The sequence below is a fragment of the Actinia tenebrosa genome, unplaced genomic scaffold (genome assembly GCF_029948245.1).
Source record: "Actinia tenebrosa isolate PJP-AT-01 unplaced genomic scaffold, QUT_ActTen_1.0 PGA_scaffold8__29_contigs__length_14323225, whole genome shotgun sequence".
Lineage (NCBI taxonomy): Eukaryota > Metazoa > Cnidaria > Anthozoa > Actiniaria > Actiniidae > Actinia > Actinia tenebrosa.
Genome location: NW_028292585.1, coordinates 3949296 through 3971684, shown reverse-complemented (window position 1 = coordinate 3971684; position 22389 = coordinate 3949296). Strand labels below are relative to the sequence as shown.

At 37.0% G+C, this 22389-nt stretch overlaps 5 protein-coding genes across 5 annotated transcripts in view; 2 read left to right on the top strand and 3 right to left on the bottom strand.

The window, feature by feature from the left end:
* LOC116301044 (uncharacterized) overlaps positions 1-2597 on the top strand; it is a 28963-nt gene extending 26366 nt beyond the window's left edge. The window contains 1 exon segment of the mRNA XM_089040666.1: positions 1632-2597. Within this exon segment, the coding sequence (XP_088896792.1) occupies positions 1632-1676 (45 nt within the window). The 3' untranslated portion in view covers positions 1677-2597.
* A 258-nt stretch (positions 2598-2855) lies between these two features.
* Positions 2856-6325, bottom strand: LOC116301330 (UPF0764 protein C16orf89 homolog). Its single transcript, XM_031710404.2, has 4 exons — positions 5670-6325; positions 4658-5095; positions 3698-4018; positions 2856-3097 (listed from the first exon to the last, which is right to left on the bottom strand). The coding sequence occupies exons 1-4, from the start codon at positions 5875-5877 to the stop codon at positions 2982-2984; spliced, it is 1083 nt and encodes a 360-aa protein (XP_031566264.2). The 5' UTR covers positions 5878-6325; the 3' UTR covers positions 2856-2981.
* Positions 6326-9326: 3001 nt separating this feature from the next.
* LOC116301144 (UPF0764 protein C16orf89 homolog) lies at positions 9327-13886 on the bottom strand. Its single transcript, XM_031710193.2, has 5 exons — positions 13377-13886; positions 11045-11473; positions 10171-10606; positions 9973-10028; positions 9327-9849 (listed from the first exon to the last, which is right to left on the bottom strand). Exons 1-5 carry the CDS (start codon positions 13570-13572, stop codon positions 9452-9454), a joined length of 1515 nt encoding a protein of 504 aa, XP_031566053.2. The 5' UTR covers positions 13573-13886; the 3' UTR covers positions 9327-9451.
* A 60-nt stretch (positions 13887-13946) lies between these two features.
* Positions 13947-18636, bottom strand: LOC116301234 (UPF0764 protein C16orf89 homolog). The gene is made up of 5 exons (XM_089024064.1): positions 18152-18636; positions 17435-17875; positions 16387-16708; positions 15454-15506; positions 13947-15211 (listed from the first exon to the last, which is right to left on the bottom strand). Exons 1-5 carry the CDS (start codon positions 18393-18395, stop codon positions 14949-14951), a joined length of 1323 nt encoding a protein of 440 aa, XP_088880190.1. The 5' UTR covers positions 18396-18636; the 3' UTR covers positions 13947-14948.
* Positions 18637-18763: 127 nt separating this feature from the next.
* Positions 18764-21091, top strand: LOC116300402 (biogenesis of lysosome-related organelles complex 1 subunit 2-like). Its single transcript, XM_031709309.2, has 4 exons — positions 18764-19024; positions 19136-19255; positions 19588-19692; positions 20615-21091. The coding sequence occupies exons 1-4, from the start codon at positions 18769-18771 to the stop codon at positions 20644-20646; spliced, it is 513 nt and encodes a 170-aa protein (XP_031565169.1). The 5' UTR covers positions 18764-18768; the 3' UTR covers positions 20647-21091.
* Positions 21092-22389: the final 1298 nt, after the last annotated feature.

Sequence of the window (22389 nt, the reverse complement as noted above, 5' to 3'; positions counted from 1 at the left end):
TGTTCCTTTTGGTAACATCTATTAGTTACAAAAAGGAACAAATTTCCTTTTTGTAATCTTGTTCCGTTACAAAAAGGAACATGAATCTACCCACCCATCCATCTGTCCATCCATCCATCCATCCATCCACCCATCCACCCCTCCATCCCTCCATCTGTCCATCTGTCCATCCATCCACCCATCCACTCATCCGTCCATCTGTCCATCCATCCATCTATCCATCCACCCATCCATCCACCCATCCATCCACCCATCCATCCACCCATCCATCCATCCATCCATCCATCCATCCATCCATCCATCCATTATTCCATCCATCCATCCATTATTCCATCCATCCATCCATCCATTTATTTATTCATTTATTTATTTATTTATTGAAGCTTTAAATATTATTTCATATTGCATTATTGCTGAATTCCTACATGCTTTGTGTTAACAGACTGCAAATAGCCCTGTCAAGTCCAACTCTGCTATTAAACATTAACACACAACATAAACCACTACAGTAAGTACATTCATACCATACACAGGTCTATCTACCATTACCTCAGACAGACAGACCATTATTTGACTGGCCTGTCAATCATTTCTATGTTATTATGCACTATACTTTTCTCTTTAAGAATTTTTACATTTTATTTATTTTATTCTATATTCTATTTTTGGTCCAGCAAAATTATAATATTAAAATGAGCCTTACTATTTTGCTCTAAAGTCTGGTAATAACCTTCTCTCTCCCCTACCCCATATTTTCCCTTATTTTATACCTGTGGAATGGAGAGAGAGGGGGGTTGGAATTAGTGAAGAGTAGGGGAGAGAATGATAACATCTATAGATTAGGAACTGTTTAAAAATCAATGTAAATTGATGCCTGTCTTGCAGATTTTAACCTCTAAAAATTACTTTAATTTATGAAACAGTGTCAACCATTTTTAAACCCTAATATCAAGTTTCTAGGTTTATTTTTAATACTCTAAAAGATACCAAATCACTAATTTCAATCCATAAAAGACCCATGATCTGTTTAAAATTAAGTCGCCTCCCAACCCCAACCCACCCCCCTCCCTACCCCCAACCATCCCTGATGAAATATTTTCTATTCAAAAAACAGTGGTAGTTGGATTGCACAGACCCTCCCTTTCTGAGTTTAGAACAAAAAGAATACCTATGTTTGAGGGTCCATCCAAACAATGGGTAGTTTTCCCAGTGGAATACAGAATGTCTGACCAACAAACACTCATTCATAAGGTTTTTCAGTAGTTATTGATTTTTTTCTTCATATACCTTAAGAATGCATTGATTCTAAGACACACATTTACAATGTTCATCAATTGGTGTCTATTCCATACTGTATATCAAAACACATTTTACCTTGTCCGACAAAGCAAAAGTAACTAGGGAGGTAGAACAATGAATGTGGGATCAATGTATTGAGATAAGATAGCATTCAAAAAACGTTTTTAAAATCTCAATTGGGCTCCCTGTGGCTTTAAGAAGAAAGATGATATACCATAATATATGCATTATTTTTTCTCGCTGCCATGTAATTTAACCCAATGCCCTTTCACTCATCTTGCAGTGAAAATAAAATTGATACTAAAATGTCATGTTTGTCATTTATATTCCAGCCAGCTGCAAAAGACGCAGCAGAAAACATAGTGTCGTCCGTCTAAAGCAAAGAAATGTTGGAATGTTTAATGTTATTTTAAATTCACACAATGATAAAAATATTATATAAGGTACACAGATATGAATAGATTAAAATGATGATATATTAAGGTGTGACGGGGGAAGAATACAGATCAATACCAGATATAGACAGATGCCAGCACAATCAGTTAGTATACACACATGTTCTTTATACAAGGGAGTGGCTCGTGTACCTGCTTCAAAAAGGTTGCTTTGATAACACTGAGGAAAATGCTTGTTCGTATACCTCGTAATGGAGGGCTAGTAGTGGTGCACCACTGGGGAGGGGTGAGCAATAGGTTGTCTACCTACACCAGAGGGGTGAGCAGTGGATGTTTCAACACTGAGGAGGGGTGAGTGAGTATTAGAATGTCTGCCTACACTGAGGGGCGAGCAGTGGATGTTTCACCATAGGGGGAGGGGTTGTGCAGTTTTTCTTGTGAGAAGAAGTGTGCTAGTAATTTTGTCAGAGCCTAAGGGTTCTCGAGATAAATTATAATTTTTAATCTAACTTTACTTTTATGGAGACAACCTTTTTGAAACAAAAACATGCAAACACATGCAACTTTTTGACCACGCCCTACCCCAGCTCTTATTCAAGACTGAATAATCCAGGGGTTGAAAAAGAATTTATATTGCTCTTCAGTTAGTCGTAATTTAGTTCATGTTATTTAATATTAACGCATAGAACGTCACCGGTCTTTACTAGTAATACTTGATTCGAGTTTTTTAACTCGTAAAAATACAGTTTGTTTTTCAAATCCAAAAATTTTATCTAAGTTTGAAGTTTTATTTCAAACAAATCTCTTATATACCACGTTAAACTGCATGAAATTCACCCAGTAGTACTATATCTGTTGTATGGTTCTACTTTCTAGTTGTCTAAATAAAAATGTGATACCAACGGTTTTTGTAATCTCTGCGTCTTATGCGAGTAGAGTTGCTTGTTGTTCTCTCCTACGCTTGAGGATTTTTCTCCGGCTTGTCCTCCCTCCGTAAAAATCAACTTCTAAATTCCAATTGGAATCCAGGGGAAGAAGAGCCACTCTGTGCAATCGACTGTTGATTCTCATTTGTTAATTCCCATTCCCTGTTTACTCCCATTTGTTTATTCCCATTTCATCACGACTCTCTAGAAGAGCATATCGTATGATGAGACTGTGTTGAAATGACGGTTATATTTGTTTTATTTTATCCGCTTTCTCGTTAGAAATTCTTTACATCATGCTTATCATTTGTTATTCAAATCTTTGTTTTACCTTTCGATTAAAGCTGCCTTTTCAATTTTTTTAAAAATCTAAATTGGATGATGAAAATATAGTATCTTTTTGCGTTTGTAGTATCCACCGTACATAGCTAGAAAGAAGACCAGTTGCAACGCCAGTTACATGCGATTCACAGCCATCTGTTGAAAAGATTTTAAAACCCCGCTTAATAAGTAATAACTTAAACCTTTGATAAATTTTTTCTAGTTTTTTTTTTTCGTTTAAATTTCACGGGAAGTACAGATGGTGCGCATTGCTAATCCGCCGCCTCACAATACTAGTAAGTGGATACAATACTTTCAGTATTGATTCTACATGAAGTGAATGGTGAAATATTTCTTCATTTGAATGTCGCGTCTTTAAGTTATAAAGGTTTATACTTCCAATATGTGAATGACTGTAACGTCATTCCAGGCTTCATGAATTATACTGGTTCACACAAACAGTTAAAAAAAGCATCATTATACTCGAGGTTTCCACAACGTGTGTTATATAAATTAAAGACGCGACATTCAAATGAAGAAATATTTGACCATTAAACATTTAACTTTATGTAGAATCAATACTGAAAGTATTGTATCAGGGGCTGGGTGCACTTTAATGCTCATTTGCCGCTTGCGTCGCTATTAAAAACCAAGATGTAGAATCTTAAAAAAATTATATTGCGCGCTCGGAACGCACCAGTTTATGCGGACAAGACTTTATTGTGCTTGAAAAATTCATAAATTGTCTACACAAACCTGCTAGTTTTTTCGCTGTCCTTTTTCGCATTCTGTTCGTTTTGCTTTCATGAAATAATTTCCCAAAGCAACCATTTGGTCTTTGTAGCTTTACTAGTTTAGCAAGTCTCTCCATGGATAGAAAGTCACTGTAGCCTAAAAGGCCTCCACAGATCACAGCCTGTTCTAAGTATAGATCTGTCTGGGCGGGCGTTTTTGTCTTGACATTCTCGAGGATCAGCATTTGATTGTACATGGAGGTACAGATTTCTTTAAATAGTCCTTCGTATCCCCCTTGGATGTTTGATTGCTTTAGTTTAGCGGAGAGTACTGATGAGCAACCTGATAAAAAGATAGCATACAATCCTGTTATAGTCAACCCCTTCCGACCACACCCACTCGAGACTGTGAATTGGCGCCTGTAATAGTGGTGTGTGATACCATATATCCATGAAAATGTTAATTAACAAAATCGTAGAAATTAGTGCCACCGAGTTTCACATAGGTCTATGGTCTACTGCATGAGCTTACTAATTGGTGCAGATTTGTGCAATTTCTTAGGAAGTTTTTCACGAATATGTTTTTGGTATGGCTGCTAGCATGGGCTATCTAAAATTGAGTAAGATGGTGTAGAGAGAAGTGGAATGAGTTTGTCGCGTGTGGGGTGGTGTTAGAGGTAGGGGATCGTTAAAGCTGTGGTTGGTTAAGATGCTGTGGCGTAAAAAAAAGAAAAGTGGGATTTATGTAGGGTGGGGTGGTGGTATAAAATGGGTGGGGCCGCATCAATCGGCGCTTTAGTGGAGGGGGAATGGGGAGTTACTTGGGGTGGGAGGATGGATGTTAATTGGGGTAGGGTAGGGAAGGGTGTTACTGGGGTGTGTGTGGGAGGGGGGGGGGGGGGTTGGTAGAAGAAGTCTAATGGGGCAGCTCCTCTACAAATTATGTTCAAACAACTGATACGAAATGCACTTCATACTTTACCTCTTTCCTTTCCAAACATAAAATACAAGGCCTGATGTGTCAGCGTGTATCCTACATTATCCTTTCTCGTCATAACCTGCCAACACCGATCGGTCACATTACAAGGTTCATACCCAGGTCCTCCGCTGCCAAACAGCGCCACCATACATGGTTGATAGGGTCGACCAATATTCGTCGTCACTTCTCTATCAATCTCGCGCGTATTTCCCTTGGGATTCAATCTCTTAAACGGCTTCACAAATCTCCACTTATTTTTCACCACAAAACCTACTTTCTTAAAGTAATCTTCGTCTGATATTCTGAGGCTTGTGAGGGATTTTAAGATGATTGTTGTAGCCCGGTTTCTTAGGTTAGTTATGAAAAAGGATACAGAGAGTGGGATGGAGTTTCGTGCGGAGAGATCTTTTTTCATTGACGTAAGGACGTTTTCTAACACAGCTGTTTTAAAGGAAAAAGACGAGAAACTCATTAATCAATCAAAAAGCTTGAATACTCAAGAAAAAAATGTGTTTTTATACCGTGTAATATGATGTAGATATCGGAAGCACTTACAACATTTGGGTTAGTTATTGTGACATTGAATTAACTTCATCGCGAGTTAGGCGGCTAGTTCTTAAATGATCTTTCTGTGGCTTACCGAATTAAGTGCGCCGAAGACAGAGCCCTTCTTCTATAAATAACTTAACTGTAAAACTTTTTACATAATAATATATTTCTTACATTTTTTGATTATTTTTTATTTCTGTTCCAATTCTCATTTCATTATTTATTTTGCCTCTTTTTAGTTTCTGCAATTTTTTCAATTCTCATTTTAAATCATGCCATTTATACTATTCCATTTTCTCATTTGTCCAGCATTTTGTTTTTATATTCTTATTTTAACAAATTGTCAGTCGGTGAAATAAAAATCCTTGGCTTATAAAAAAACAAGTGAAAGGAAAAAAAATGGAATCAGAACAAATCATTATTCAAAACTAAAAATTTAAGTTTTTGCCTCGAATTATGCACTCACCTTCTGATAACCGTAGACCAAAGATAGCATCCAAGTTGACTTGTTCATATTCTTTCTCAAAATACTTAAAGGCTTTATCTAAAGAATTGAAGAACTTTGGTATAAGATCTGCATTTGCTTCTTCATCGTACGAGTCTAAGGTGACCCGCTTCGAAGCGTCACCCATGGCGAAAATAGCCACGAGAAAAACCACGTTTGTCGATACCATTCCGGCGTTTCCCCTGCAAAAGCTTCCAGATAACTCTAGAATCTAAACTCTAACCTCCTTCTTTGGGATATTTACTTTAAGAGAAATGAAACTAAAAGTGCAAAAACTACACGAACTATATATAGGGCTTTGGGGTTTGAGTTGAACATGCCCTGGTCGATTAGTTGACCACGAAAGGGTGCCTCTAATCACGATAAACAAGGGCAAATACACTCTAAGAGTTTGACTGAATATATGTTGTTTTAGCACGATACCAATTTAGGGTTTATAAACCTTTATATAGAGCTAACTAATGGAAAGGGCTTAAGGAGAACCTATGTTTGACGACATAATTTACGAGTGTGTGATTGGCTCAGCAGGGAGAGGGTTAATTTGAGATATTATTAGGCTGGTGAAAAACATCAGACTCCACATTTTAGAAAAATAATAAATAGAGCAATAGAAATTATAACTCTGAATTAAAAATAGAAAATTGACTAGTCAAAATTGCCCTAATGTTTGGATGCTAATTTCAAGTTTAAAATAGGCAAGTGACATTCCCTTGAGTATTATTTCTTTCTCCTGTTGTGTCAGACATAATTTAGGATTTTCCAATAAACATTAGTAAAGTATAAAGTATTCTCAGGTAATTCTGGCATAAAATAGAAGTGACCTTTGTATAGTGTCATTATTTTGTATATTATTTCTTTCTTTTTCCAAAAAATGTTTTACAGATTGTAAAGCCTTGATTCGGTCGCTTCAAAATGGTAAAAGTCAAGGTTTTTTTTTAAATCTCTGCCTATTTAGTTGACCTTGAAGTATTCTAACTAAATAAGAGTACTGGATAAAAAAATATAACAAAGAATTTTTGTATATACAGCAATTTTACCGAGGTTTAAATATTTGGAACGCCTGTTTTTTCTCTACACAGGACAAACTCGCTATAGGTTTCCTGAACACACTCGGATACGTTCTTTTAAATGCCAAAATATCCCAGTTATTAGTTGTTTGTTAAAATGCATGCATTACAGTCAAGCCACCTCAAGCTTGAACACGTCACAGAGGTTATTAACGACTTTCTCATTGGATTCTTGATTTCATTATTCGATTTAAACATTCATTATTGAAAATGAAGTCTTCAATATTAAAAAAACATAATAGTGTGAAATTTCGATTAACTTGGATCGTGGGCTATTAATTGTTTATAGCGGAAACAGAAGGTAAGTCATTAATATTACATATTCCTTGCAAAAAAAGAAGTCCTTGCATTGGTAGGCCTTTGGCGGTGAAGATTCAAGGCCACCTTACGCAAATTAGCCAATCACGATCGAGTATTTAAACAATAGAATCTGTACAAATTTTCATCTTTTTTCCTTTGAAAACATATATTTTACTTTATACGAATTTGTGTATGATCAGGAGTAAACAAAAAGAAAAAAACGGTTCAAAATCCATGTTTCATCAATTCATCTGTTATTCGACATGAAAACTGTGATATGTAAATTTGAATTAAAATTTATTTGGCTGGCCTTGGTTGGTTAATGTAGTCGCAGTGTAATTAAACCAGCTTCCCTTTAATTTGCTCATCGCCCAAAAAAATAAAAGCGTTTTAAGGCGCGCGCTTCGGGCTACCTTGTTACCTTCGAGCACATGGCTCTCAATGAAAGACTTCCGAGATCTAAGCACCCGAGAGGTTTTTTTCCTTTTAAGTTAGAAACCAAGGCAGAATACTATTTGGATCTATTTTCGATGCGAAATAAATCCGTATTAACAGAACTTTATAGCTTTTATTTAAAGCGCATTTTGTAGGAAGGATTACGAGGCGGAAAATTTAAGGAACATGTGCTACTGAAAATGGCAGAGTGAAATCCGAAATCGAGGAAACCGAGGAAACCAAGGAAAACGAATATGAAAGATCATGTTTTCAATAATATATATAAAACCGTTCTTTTTAGGTAATTGATAACACCTTAGACATATTTTACGTCCCATTTTACGTCCATTAGGCTTTATCTGATAAACCGTGACTCGAGTTCGAGTGCTGGACTTACAGATAGCTTTGCAAACTTGCAATAAGGAAGCCTATGCTTTCGGAGCTGGTGGAAATGACATTTTTCTCTTTTGTAGTCACTTTGAGAAAAAGGTGAGAAATAAACCGAAATTTTTGCTAAAGAAAATAGAACTTTCGCCACGCCATGGAAGCCCGACGACAACGAAGCCCAAAATTAAGATTGTTTTTCAGCTAGCGACAAATGATATTAGATAAAAACTAATAGGCAGTAAATGGGACGTAAAAATCTGTCTAAGGTTTTGACAATCGGTCTCTCACATATATTATTTAAATACAGACTCAATATTACGCATTGGTTCGAAAATATTCCGCCGAAAAATGTGTTTGAACCTATATCGAGTTAATCCATCAGTAAAACGGAACGATTCCAAACTTTTAGGCCTCTTAGTGCGAACTTATTCTTAAAAACACGTATCTTGAGTAGAGGAGGTTTCCCGATCCATCCGATATGTCATTCAAAACACATGCACCATTTCCTCATTTTCTTTACTTAAAAATATGCCGGCCACTTGAAGTGCAGATGCCTTGTTGCCGGATCGCTTGGTTATAAAACGACTCGTACATAAGAGGGTTAGGTTTTAAATGACTAGGCTTAACACGTATTCAAACGCAAAAGCTCTATTTTGAAGAAAAACTCTTTCTGTATGAGACCCAGTCGCGCTATATCTATAAGTGCGCCCCGAAACATCCAAACATCAATAACCATCTATTTTGCTCCCTACATGCGTGGGTATACATGATTCATAGTTACCTTCACCCATGACTATTTTATCAACTTCCCATGCGTAATTAGGGAAGCTTGATAGTTAGTTTTAAATACATTACTTTTAACTTTTATTGTTAATACCTTGACGAAGTCTGCAGAAATTAGACGAAACGCGTGGAAGAAATAAAGATTTTTACGAACATCTGTCATATCGTAGCTAGCTAATCTCTGGTCTTAATTATCAAAAATAATAATAATAATAATAATAATTTTTTCTTTAAAAATTGAACAACTCTGTTTCGTATTATGAGAATTCTTTACTGTTTCCCCCCTTGGCTTTAGTTCAAGTCGTGAGAGAAAAAATGTTTAAAAAGTGTTTATAAATGAAATCATGACCTAGAGAGTTCTCAATTAAGACTTTTTAAAAGATTTCGGCTTCGACTTTTTTATGTTCATCATTTTGTATGAGTGACAAACCTACCACGATGACTCTCAAATGGTTTCCACTCTGAACCAATCAGGAACCACCAACACCAACATCATCCAATCACAACACTTAGACTAGGGAAGCCATTTGAGAGTCACTGCACTTTACTTTTTACTAGCATTCACTTATAATTTGATATTTTAAGCATATTTTTCGCAGTATCAAGTGACTAATTGGCAATAAATTAAAATAAAAGGAACAATATGTATAAGAAAATATATTTATTAGGAAACCATTTTTTCTATTTATATCAAATTCTTCTTTGATCGCGAATCACAAAATTAAGATTAATATTTTTGTAAATCGTAATTTACATTGATATTTTAATGGATTAAATAACATGACTGGTTTTTCTACGTTGTAACACGACCCATGCTTTGTTCAGTAACCTTTTTCTGGTTAAAGTTCCATATACGACCAACAGTACAATGACTAGTACTATCGAAATCCCAGCAGAGGTTGTCATGGAAATGCCATGGGTGCCATGGTTACCAACTTGTTTAGCATTGGCAATCTTTAACACAGGTTCATTCTCTTTCTGCATCATCTTTCGCAGGTAAACACTGTGACCAGCAGATTTCTGGTTATGATACGACTGGTCTTCTTTGGCTGTACTTTTATCTTTAGTGTGGTTGCACAAGGGTCCTGGGAATTTCAGATGTGCAGCCCATCTCAGATAGACCCCCAAGGTACCTGTAGCAACACCAGTAAGATGGGACATGCACCCACCTGTCAAACAAATACAGAACAATGGTCATTAATTGAGTATTAATGAATCCAGTACATCCATGTACATTTTTGACATTGCATTACCAGTAACTTCACCATTGTCGCAATCATTATGCTACTCACCATCGAGAGCTTTCTCCACCAGAAGTGACCTCATTGTTCTCATGCTCATCAATTTCCTGGAAAAAATAAACCAATTATATCATACCAATCGATAGACACAAATCTAACCCTTTTCATTTCCATCACCCGCCCCCCACTTTCTTCGGCATCACTTTCCCTAACCATAATCCTTTGCACTACCCACAAGCTGTTCCTCACCTTCCAGTGCCACCCAATCTGACATCATCTCCTTGACTTCTGTCAAGCATTTTTTCCTTCTCCAATCCATTTTTTCCATATGCATTTTTATTAATCATATTTTGTCCAAGATGAGGATGTTCTACATCATCCCTACTGCTTTCTCCAAAGTACCGAGCATCTTTCTTGTCATCCAGGTCACCATAGCAACCACTCTTTCTTTGCCATCCCAGAATTCTTTTCAGTCTGTCTGGAGATAAGAACTCGTCGTATCCCATGCTACCACAAACCATCCCTTGCTCCATGTACAAATCTCTTTCATAGTTTGAAGAGGATTTTTTCTTTTCATATTCCAGCATCTGTGGGTACATGCTAGCACAGATACGGTCATAAACACCTTGTAAACTGATTCCGTTGTTTAACTCTTTTAGCTTTTTTAACAGATTTTTCTTGCAACCTAAAACCAAGAAATGATGATTAATTTTCTAGTAATCTTCTAAAAAAAAGGTGCTACACTTCTTACAAAAGACAGAAAGTAAGTAGTAAATTTGTCCCTCCTGCAAGAATCTATAGCTCCTCAGGGATCAGCGTATAGAAGTTTGGTGGGGGAGGGGACAGCAGCTAGTCTGGGAGGTCCAGAGGAATGCCCTCACCCCTTGAGAATTTTAAAATTGAGGCTCTTGGAAATGCAATTTCCAGTGCTGAGATTTTAAAGCACAACAGCGACATATTTTATTGCATTAAAGTCATGTCAAAGCTTAAGACAACCCATACGAGAAAATCATTTTAGCTAAAAATGTGTGGAGGTTAAGCCTTCCAGAGCCCCCTCTGCTTCTAGGGTGCCTCCCAACCCCCCTGCCTCTAGGATGCCTGCCTCTAAATACAGTTTCCCTACCATGTAATTCCCCGATCAGAAGAAACAATGCTTGGTGTGTCAGAGCATAACCTCCAGCTCCTTTCGACGTCATGAGGTTCCAACAATGAGCTGATAATTCACAAGGTTTGCTTGAAGTATCTCCTGTCCCAGTCATTTCTGTCATACACTGGTCACTTGTGTCTTCATCAAAGCTTATTTCACTTCTCTTGTCAATAGGAATGTACAAAGAATGATCAAGTTTTCGAAAGGATTTGAAATTCTTCCATGGTCCTGATATTGCAACTTCAAACTTCTTGAAGTAACTTGGGTAGTTCTTTTGAAGTACAGGAAGAGATTTCTTGGCAATTAATGATGCTTCTCTCTGGAGAGAAGATATTCTTGACACTGTTTCTTTGTCTAGTTTTAATATCCCTGATTTTTGCTCATCTAAGATTTTTATTAGAGCTCCTAAAATGAAAAAGAAAGAAATAGGAGATATCAGTTACACTCTACTTAAACAATTATCTCAAGTCGAGACATTTGGGTCAATACAATAAAATGCATTAAAACTAACAACCCAAATACAACAATTATTGTTTGAATGCAATATAGCTAGAGCAAGACTCTAATATCTAGTGTTAGTAAAAATACACAGGTGATTATTGAAAATCTCACGCGCTGATTGGTCAAGAAACTCGAACTATCACACGATAATCACCTCCAGCGATAATCCAACATGGCGGCCAGCCACTTTGTTGCTGTTACTGGGGGGGGATGTCTTTTATCTCCTTTTTTTTCTTTCTTTTTGAAAGAATCACCTGTGTATTTATACTAAAACAATTATTTGCCTCAGCCTTAATGAATATCAGAGAATATTTACCTCGCCGCTCAAAGGCTCACGTCTTGGTAAATATTCCCTGATATTCACTTTGCCTTCGGCGAATAATGGTTAATATATTATTAGTGAATAGCAAAAATTTTCTTTTGTTTTTGGTATACCCTGGTGATAGCTATTGTATCCTTAAGAATAGTCATTACCGTGATTTGTCTTAGGCTAGTGTCAGTGGTGACTCCTTTTCCTATTCGCAGTATAAATGTTATGTATATTTGGGGAAGGGGAGGGTAGGTTGATGTGTCAAGATATTGGGGAGCAACCTCTAACAGTAACACAGTAGCTAATGCATCTGTCATTACAAAGGGAACTGTTGTAATTTTGGCAATAAATTTTACGCAATGGAAAAAGGAATCAAGTATATTTGTTGAAGCAAAGAACATAAGAGCAAACATGTAAACTGAGTGTGGGTGTGTCATACAATTGTGTGCAGCTGCAAAAAGTGTGACCAAGTACTTGCTGGCTGTGTTGATCTTAGCGTAAACTTTCTCTTCACACATTCAAACATACATTATAAGGCTATACTTCAAAATGCCTGAATGCCTGGAATAGTTAACTGATTGTAAAGTTTCTATCATTACCAAAAAGTATTGTCTACAATGTCTGAGATATTGGCATGTAAAATGCTACCCTGCTTGGCAGAGGTTTTCTTAGTAAAATGCAGTCAATCTATAGGTCACCTTTGGTGTATAAAATTGAAAATGAAATTTAAAAAATGAAAATTGGACCATAAAATGACAAAGAAATAAGGCCTAGGGCAAACGTCGAACTTTCCATGCACCGAACTCATTAAAAACAATGGATATCAGGTGATAATGAGGCGGCATTCTTTGATGTAATTAAGTTCGGTGCATGGAAAGTTCGACGTTTGCCCTAGGCCTTAGTAGATTATAAATGCTGTGAATTTCATAATTATAACTTTATAAAATCCTTAATGGTTTTGCCATTGAAGTATTGAGCTACACTTAAATATAACTACAATCATTTACAAAAATAATGTGCCACTTTCCCCCCTTTCCCCCTAGCAATGTTGGTAAAGGAAGTTTTCTAAACTGTGAAGCAGGTTGGCTGGTAAAATGCATGCGAGACAACATTTCTACAGGGGGGAGAGGGGGGATGGTCCTCCAGAATACTAGGTGGCATATTTTATTTTGCAGAAGATTGTAGCTAGCCAACTAGTAAAAAAAAACAAAAAGATTTGGTAGACACAAATAAGACAAGCCAAGTTAGTTTATTTATTTTTTCGTAAAAATAAATAGAAGTGTCTCCGGGGAAACTCTTGTAATCTAAAACCATGTACTCCCTAGTGCCGTACTTTTATTGTGATAACTCGGTACAAACAAAATATATTTCAATTTGCAATAAATAAACTACAAGTTTAAAACTTAGTAGTAAATCTATTTCGTATTGGACATAATTTGTTTATACAAAGATTTTTATGCTTCTTGAACAAAATCATGAAAAACTACGTTAACTTACCTTCAGACACACGAAGCCCATAAATCCCATCCAGATTAATGTCTTTGTATTTTTGATCGTAAAAATTATACGCTTTCCCAAGAGATATTAACAGTCCACGAAACAAATGCTCATCAACCGTTGGATTGTTGCACCGTGATTCACTCGTCCATAGAATCAAAATCAATATAGAAATACGCTGAACTGGACACCGCATTTCTGAAACACCAAAGGTATTTCCTCGAAATACAATTATTCAGAGCTTCCTTTTTTCAGTGGGGGTTCATTCGATCACGCGAATGAGTCTGTTTTATAGAAGTAGTTGGTTGATCGCTTGAGGTTTTAACGTCAGAGCATTCTTTATGTTGCTTGTCGTTGTTCCGAGCGACCGCTTAGGTATCGAAAGAGATTAACCGATTGTTTTCAGTTCAATGAGTATTCATTGAAGTAGAATGAGAACAGCTGTTGACACAGAAGAGAAATCTGAAGGTAAAACTAGAAGAAAAACGATCATTTGGAGTTTGTCTTTTTTGATGTCCCAAAGACAGACAATGGAACTAAAACCACAGGCAACCCAAAACTGAATAAATATTTCTCGGTGTTCAAATTTACTTGCATTCATACTTCATTTTACAGTGAAATGTTTTTCTAAATTTTGTACTATTTTGGAAACCATCAAAAGTTTTACAAGATAACTATAAAAATTATCCATCTCTCTTTTAGGTTATTAAGCATTTTCCTTAAATTTCACTCATAATTTATATAATGTATTTATATAATTTATGTGATTGATAATAAAATATTTTTTCTGTGATCTTAATCATAAATGGTTATAAATTTCTATTAAGAGCTAAAATATGCATTGCATAAGCTAGCTACCCTGAGTGGGGAGGGGAAGGGACTACGTACCTCTCCCCCCAGAGCCAGCAAGATAGATCAGTGCCAATAAAAAACTAATCTTATTAAGCTTTGTGCAGATAAATGCATTGTAGATTTATCAAAAATATAAAATGATAAAACAGTTAGGCTTCTCTTAGTTAGGGGGAAGTATTGGTATTTTGGACAGCATAATATACATCCTCCCCACTCCTAGGAAATTCCAATGTCCCTTCATGGGGGAGGTATGGATATTTTGGACAGCATAATATACGTCCTCCCCACTCCTAGGAAATTCCAATGTCCCTTCATGGGGGAGGTATGGATATTTTGGACAGCATAATATACATCCTCCCCACTCCTAGGAAATTCCAATGTCCCTTCATGGGGGAGGTATGGATATTTTGGACAGCATAATATACATCCTCCCCACTCCTAGGAAATTCCAATGTCCCTTCATGGGGGAGGTATGGATATTTTGGACAGCATAATATACATCCTCCCCACTCCTAGAAAATTCCAATGTCCCTTCATGGGGGAGGTATGGATATTTTGGACAGCATAATATACATCCTCCCCACTCCTAGGAAATTCCAATGTCCCTTCATGGGGGAGGTATGGATATTTTGGACAACATAATATACATCCTCCCCACTACTAGGAAATTCCAATGTCCCTTCATGGGGGAGGTATGGATATTTTCTGTATATGATTTTGTTATGTCCAGAGAGAGTTTGGCATTCTGAACCTTAACCTCTTAGCAAAAACAATAAGAACCAAAATCAGAACGACTAAGAACATTAAAGTTGTCTTCGCATTTGGTATTACACCTAGATACTTGTGTTTAATGAAAAAACCTGCTTTATCATAACCATCTGGATTCATTTTCAATGTAGTGAACTTTGAGATATGTAGAAGCCAGCGAAGGTAATGAGCAAGAAGGCCTGTTCCTACTCCAGTGGAGTGCACCTCGCAACCACCTTAATGTGAGCGAAAGGAATAACTTCAGTTTTCACAGTAGTTAGGATTAATATGCAGATTGATAATGAAGAAGATAAAAAAGTATATCCAGTAGAATTGCTTTGCCATTCTTGAGAATACAGGGGTGAAATTCTGCTGCTCATTTCTCACTCCCAGAAAAAATACTAGGAGCAAGACACAAGTGACAGAATTTTAACCCTTGGTTTCCGAGGATGAAGTTTGATATTCATTATTTACAAACCTTCAAGATCTTTGGCCACCTTCAACTGTCTCATTGTTTTCTTATTTTCCTTACTGAAATGAAAATTTAACAGAAATTTCAGCTGAGAGAAGAATTCTTTTTGTATTCAAGCAGTGAGCACCAAAAACTATTTTCTTGAAGAAAGGCTGTTGTACAAGGCTAAAATCTTGTTAGTTGGAAAGTTTAACTTGTTTGCAAGTGGAGATGACCGATGAAAGTGGAATGAAAGTGTTAACCCAAAGCAAAAATTTTATTCGAAAATGAGGTTTAGGCCTTCATTTGCTTATTTCCCATATATTTTCCATAGAAAAGCCTGACAACATTCTAACACAAATGCAACAAAACGTCTTTGTACAATTGAAAATACTGCTTCAAACAGGCATTTTATCATAGTACATCAGTTTCTAACTGTTCAAAAAATGTTTTGAGTGTTTAACCAAAGCGAAAGCTAGGATCAAAACTCATACGAAAGTCTAGTTTTTAGTGCTTTTTGCCACTATTACTCATTATTGAAAAACAAAATCCTCTTAATTCATTGATCTTTTGTTTGTTCCTTCCTTCCTTCACTTCTTCATTTGTTTGTTTGTTCATTTATTTATTCATTCATTCATTTGTTCATTCATTCACTTGTCAGTTTGCCTTTCCTTTTCTACTCCCAGGGTACTCTTGCCCGTTTAGGGTAGGGATGTGCCGCTGAGCCCTCTGAACTCTGACCCTGTTCCAGAGTAAAAATCGCTGAAATTTATACCCTGTTCCAGAGCAAGATCGCTGAAAACCCTGTTCCAGAGAGGAGAGAGCGTGATTTAATATACTCTGTTCCAGAGCGAGCGCAATTTTATATACCCTGTTCCAGAGTAGAATCACTGAAAACCATACCCTGTTTGGCGAATATAGGGGAATACCCCCCCCTGGTTTCTACTATGATCAGCTTACCTCTTTTCCTCTTCTTCATCCTCATCATTGGGTGCACTTTTTATATCCCCAGAAAAACCAAAACATCCCCTACTTGGATGAATCCATCCCAATGTCAGGTTAAGCCTGTACAAGCTAAAAAATTCAGCATAGCCAAGCATGCCACACACCACACACTGTTCCATGTACAGATCTATATCTTCAAGATATTTTTTCTCTAGAGCTTTTCTTTCTTGCTGAAGCATTTCAGGATACATGAGTTGGCAGCTCTGAGACAAAAACTTGTCAACACCTCCTTTGAAGGAAACTGCTTTTAACTTGGCTTCAAAGACTTCTGAACAACCTGAAGACATTAATTAATATATTTTGCTTTAAATTCTTATGTATTCTCTCATTGACTTTCTTTCTTTTTTCTTTTTGTTTCCCTTATCAATTAAAGGGGGGGAAAGGGTTATAAACTGGGCCATCATAATCAGGGGCATCATGGTCACCGGGCATCATGGTCACCGGGCATCATGGTAGGGGTATCATGGTCAGGGGCATCATGGTAGGGGCATCATGGTCACTGGGCATCATGGTAGGGGTATCATGGTCAGGGGTATCATGGTCAGAGGTATCATGGTCAGGGGCATCATGGTCGGGGCCATCATGGTCACTGGGCATCATGGTAGGGGCATCATGGTCAGGGGGCATCATGGTCACTGGGCATCATGGTAGGGGCATCATGGTCAGGGGCCTCATGGTCAAGGGGCATCATGGTCAGGGGGCATCATGGTCAGGGGTATCATGGTAGGGGCATCATGATCAGGGGCATCATGATCAGGGGCATCATGATCAGGGGCCTCATGGTCAGGGGCCTCATGGTCAGGGGCATAATGATCAGGGGCCTCATGGTCAGGGGGCATCATGGTCAGGGGCCTCATGGTCAGGAGGCATCATGGTCAGGGGTATCATAGTCAGGGGGCATCATAGTCAGGGGGCATCATGGTCAGTGGCATCATGGTCAGGGGCCGCCATGGTCAGCAGACATTATCTGGGGGATGTCTAACTGGTTACCTATCAAACTAACCTTTCACTTCTCCCATCATAAAGAAGAGCAGTTGATGAGTAAGATGGTACTCTGACTTTCCTCGTACTGTGTTCACTTTCCAGCAATGATTGCTAACTGTACATGGTTTTATTCCCTTTTTCTTGTCTCCAGCAAGACTTCGAATACACTGATCTTCATCGGATTCTTTCATTTTTGTCTCATTGTCACCCATATTGACATCAAACTGTGCTACTTTTTCATTAAGTTTAAGGTGTCTGAATGGATGGATATTCTTCCAAGGCTCAACAGCTATAAACCCCATAACCTCAAAGTAGTGTGGGTTCTCTTTCTTGATGTAATATATTGACTTTTTTGCAATTTTTTTACATCGTGAATACAATTTTTTAACTCTCATTCTCAATCTACTTGGGAGCATTATTTTCCCTCTTGGGTCATCTACAAGGATTTTCTTCGCTATACCTAAAAATAATCAAAAATTGAAACATTTATTAGAAAAATTAAAATTAAATTTAAATCTATGCACAGATAAAGTCTGTTCTTTTCTTGAGCATTATTATTATCTTTGAGCATTCCACTGGGAATGGGGGGTTAAAAACAACAAAATGGGAATGTAAAATGCATTCAAAGAAAAACGCTTGGAATATATATATGGACGCTAACGCTGAGAAGTGAGATTTGCAAAAAAAATTAATTAGCTCAAGTTAAAATGAAGAAGGTTATATAAATAAAGGTTACCTTCCAAAACTCTCAACCCATAAACTCCATCAATGATTAGATTCTTGTGCTCTCGCTGATAAAAGTCCAGAAGCCCTTCTAAAGCAAGAAATGTTCTTTCTAGTGTATTATTCTGCTCTGAAGGACTAATAGTAGGCAAGATTACATCGTCTGCGATCTTTGTTCTTGGAGATTTGAAATCAGCTGTTCGTAAAAGTGTTTCAAAACCAACAAATAATATAAATATCTTCCAACTATTGGACATGTTTGCAAAATTTTCTCTTATTCCTCTTTGTTATAAGCTTATTATTTAATAAAAAAGGAAAATATTGATCTTATAAATCATGTTTGAAACCCTGTAGCTTTGCATCGTACATATCGTCATCACTTCCTACTCAAGGGGGGTAGGGTAGCTATTTTGTAGATTTAAATCATTTATCATTTTCCACACTTGTTTCTTCTTCATCTTTACAAACTTATCAGAAAATGAGAAAATAAATAAAAGTTTAATTAAAGATTTAAAAATTTCTTAATGTGTGATATTCTTATTATTATTTTAGCATAGTTTTAATTTCTTGGGGGAAGGGGTGGTGGAGTATTGCTGTATCCCACAAGGCAGTTCAAACAAACAATTCAAGATGGCGGACGGAGGTAGTGAAGTCGAGAATCTCCCAAAAACAAGCGATTCAAAGACTGAAAAAGAAAGCCATGAGTCCAGTACCAAGCTTGAAGAGTCAGAAGATACTTTAGAAGTGATTTCTACAGACTCTAATTCGAGGAGAAGGATAGCTTCTGAGTCCAGCCTGAATGAAGATGCTTCGTATGCAGAACTTCAAGATACATGCAGAGAAACGTTCAAGAAAATAGCAGAATATTTGAATGGGGAACTTACGGGTTAGTAAAATGACAAAATGTCGTAAAGTTGGTGCAAATTTGTAGATATTAGCTTACATAAGCCTTATCATATAATGTTACTCAAAAGTTATCGTTTTGTGCATGTTGTAGCCTCATTAGACGATTACGCTCTTCTCGAGAAGCTAAACAAATTGACGACTTCAAAATACCAGGAAATGTCTACCATGGCCAAGACATTGATCACCACAATGGAAGAGCTTGATGGCAAATGTAAGGCATCCATGTAATGCAGTCTATATGTATGATTTATATACTTATACTTGAGACCTCTGCTGATCTAAGTCAGGGCATGGCTAACTCACAGATAGAACCCTGAAACAACCCCTGGGCTGATCTAAGTCAGGGCATAGCTCACTCACAGATCCAACCCTGAAACAACCTCTGGGCTGATCTAAGTCAGGGCATGGCTAACTCACAGATCCAACCCTGAAACAACCTCTGGGCTGATCTAAGTCAGGGCATGGCTAACTCACAGATCACCACAGAGGTGAGAGATGAGTGTGCTACCACTTAATCATAAATTCAAAACTTTGTTTTCTTAGATAAAAGTTTACAGCCATATTTGGACCAAATCGACAGAGTAGAAGAAAGTGTAGCAAGTCTGGAGCAAGCAGCATATAGACTAGATGCTTATTCCAAAAAATTAGGTAAGTTTCATAATCTTGCAAAATTTTATTTGATCTCATTTGAAGAAAAAAATTACATAAATTTAGGGTTGCTGTGTGGTACTGAGATACGTTCGGGCTACCTGTGTTTTAAAAAGAAAATTGGTGTTGGGCTTCCTGTGTTTGCAAGGAGGATGTTGATAGCATAGACTTGTTAAATCCTGGATATGAGCCCTGCTAGTTGACCCCCTGGTTTTAAGCCCTTCCAGTTTAATATAAGTCTATTAAAAAAACCCTAATGATTGAGTATAAGCTCAGCTAGGCTTGTAAACATGGGTTTTGTAATTCTATCACATCATATTTTTATTTATTAGCTTTTTCCCCATGAGGGCAGGGACACCACAACAGCTTTTATGCCAATTACAGTTGGCCCTTTAGAGTCATTTTACATCCACCTTATACAGGGTTATATAGTGAAGGCAGACGGGGACTGCGGTTTTAAGTCCTTGTCCAAGAAGACCTTAAGGTCTAACCATTTGCAAATATAATTACAAAGGCAGCTCCTTCTTCTCAGTTATTTTAAGACCCTGAGTGTTGGTTCGGCCGAGACTTGAACCACGACCTCCTGCACAACAGACCGACACTCTTACCAACCGAGCTGATCGGGTTTTGCCACCATATTTTGAATTACTTGTTTGCTATTTATAATAGCCAATGAAATAGTTATTTTGTAAATGCCCGTCAAAACACTAGAAATTGCTCTTCCAAGGATCTCAGATTGAATCCTTTTCGCTAGGGCATACCCATGAACTCCTCAGTGCTAGGTGCTTCTGCCTTTTGTGGTTGTTAGCCCCCCAGTCAAAATTACACTCTACAGTCCCAGTAACTGGGTAAGATAAATAAAGGGCTACATTACATCAGCTGCAATCATGAAAATAAAGATCTTTTGTTTTCTCTCTTATAGAATCCAGATTTAAAAGACTAGAAAAAAGATGAATTAATAACATTCCTGAAGGCTAGAGAAGAGGAATTAGCGGTCAGTATTTTTTGGATAGCAATAAGTATAATGAATTATTAGAAATAGCATGTATAATCCTGGGTCTGATGCTTGACAGATGCCTCTTGCTAGATACCAAGCCAGGGGACAAAACTGTCAAAAAACTGATATGTAGTCATCAATTATCAAGTTTTGTTCTGAAACCTATGCCAGAAATGCAGGACTGCCTGTTTACCCATGAAATAATTTATGCAAACCATTAGATTATGAATTTCATTTCATAATTAAGGATTAATAATAGACGTAGGAACCTTTATAGTTTCAACATTAGGATGTTTATGATCACCACTCTTTTCATTGTTATGCTCTGAATGAGACAACAGTTGAGACAGGGAAATTGGGCAATACACTTCCGTCAATCAAATAAATTGCTCGTTACCTTTATATTATCTGATTCTATGATAGTACACTCACCTCTCACCTCTGAGGTCTCAAGTTTGTTTCCTGGACTTAGCATTACATATGAGTAGAGTCTTTTAGGTTTCTCCCTTGATTCAAGGGTCTTTCTCCACGTGTTCTTTTTTCCTCGCTTCCATGAAACCTAAAAAGCTAAATTCCCATTCAATCTGAGTTACGGCTGTGTCATCACACGAAGAGAGTATTTTAGGTTTCTCCTTTGATTCAAGGGTCTTTCTCTGGGTGCTCTAGTTTCCTCACTCCCATGAAACCTAAAAAGCTAAATTCCCATTTATTCTGTGAGTTAGCTGTGTCATCACATATGAGAAGAGTTTGTAAGGTTTTCCCTTGATTCAAGGGTTAATCTCTGGCTTCTTTAGTTTCCTCACTCCCACGCACCTAAATCACTAAATTCCCATTCAATCTTTGAGCTAGCTGTGTGCTGATTTAATCAGCCCAAGGGCTATTTCGAATTTTACCACAAATTTTTAATTTCTCGCCGGTTGATTGGCTATTATTTTTATCATCAATAAGAGGACAGAACATTAAGCTGACATCAATGACTGCATGCTCTTCCCATTTGGTGATTGCTAAAACTCGTTGAAAAAATGTGTGTTAGTGAATTTTTTGTGGTAAAAAAACAAATCGCTGAGCTTGTGGTTCCACTTGAGTTTGGATCATATGCTGATGTCATAATCTTTGATAAGAGCACAGACTGTAGAAAAGGGACCTTGGTTTGCTAAATGTATAACCTTAAGAATTACCCAGCAAAGTATATTGATTCAGACATTCAGTCTCTGACTCAACAGGGATGTGTGTCCATCAAACAATAGAATAGTTCGTTTAACACCAATGTCCATTATGTCAAATTGGACACTTAAGAAGATAGCCCAAGGTGGTACTCAAAATTGCTATCTACTACAACTATAAACCATTAAAAAAAATTTAATCACCTAAATCCTTAAATATAGTTTGCTATCAATCAAGATGTTTCGATTACCTCTGATGGCATTTTTTTGCGGTGAGAAACTATATTAAAACACAATTGTTTAGCATCAATAATTTTTGTTCTACGTACAACCCATCCAAATGTATAAGTGAGTCATGTTAACTAATAGTTTAAGTATTCTTTTAGGTTAGTATAATCGTAAGTATTTTTTTTTTCTTCAATCAAGCATTTTAATAAGGAAACAATCCTATCTTTCGGGCTAAGCAGCCCATCGTTGGGATATAAAGATATATTATTATTAACGTCAGAAAAAGCGGTTGAAAAAATCTTGAAAAAT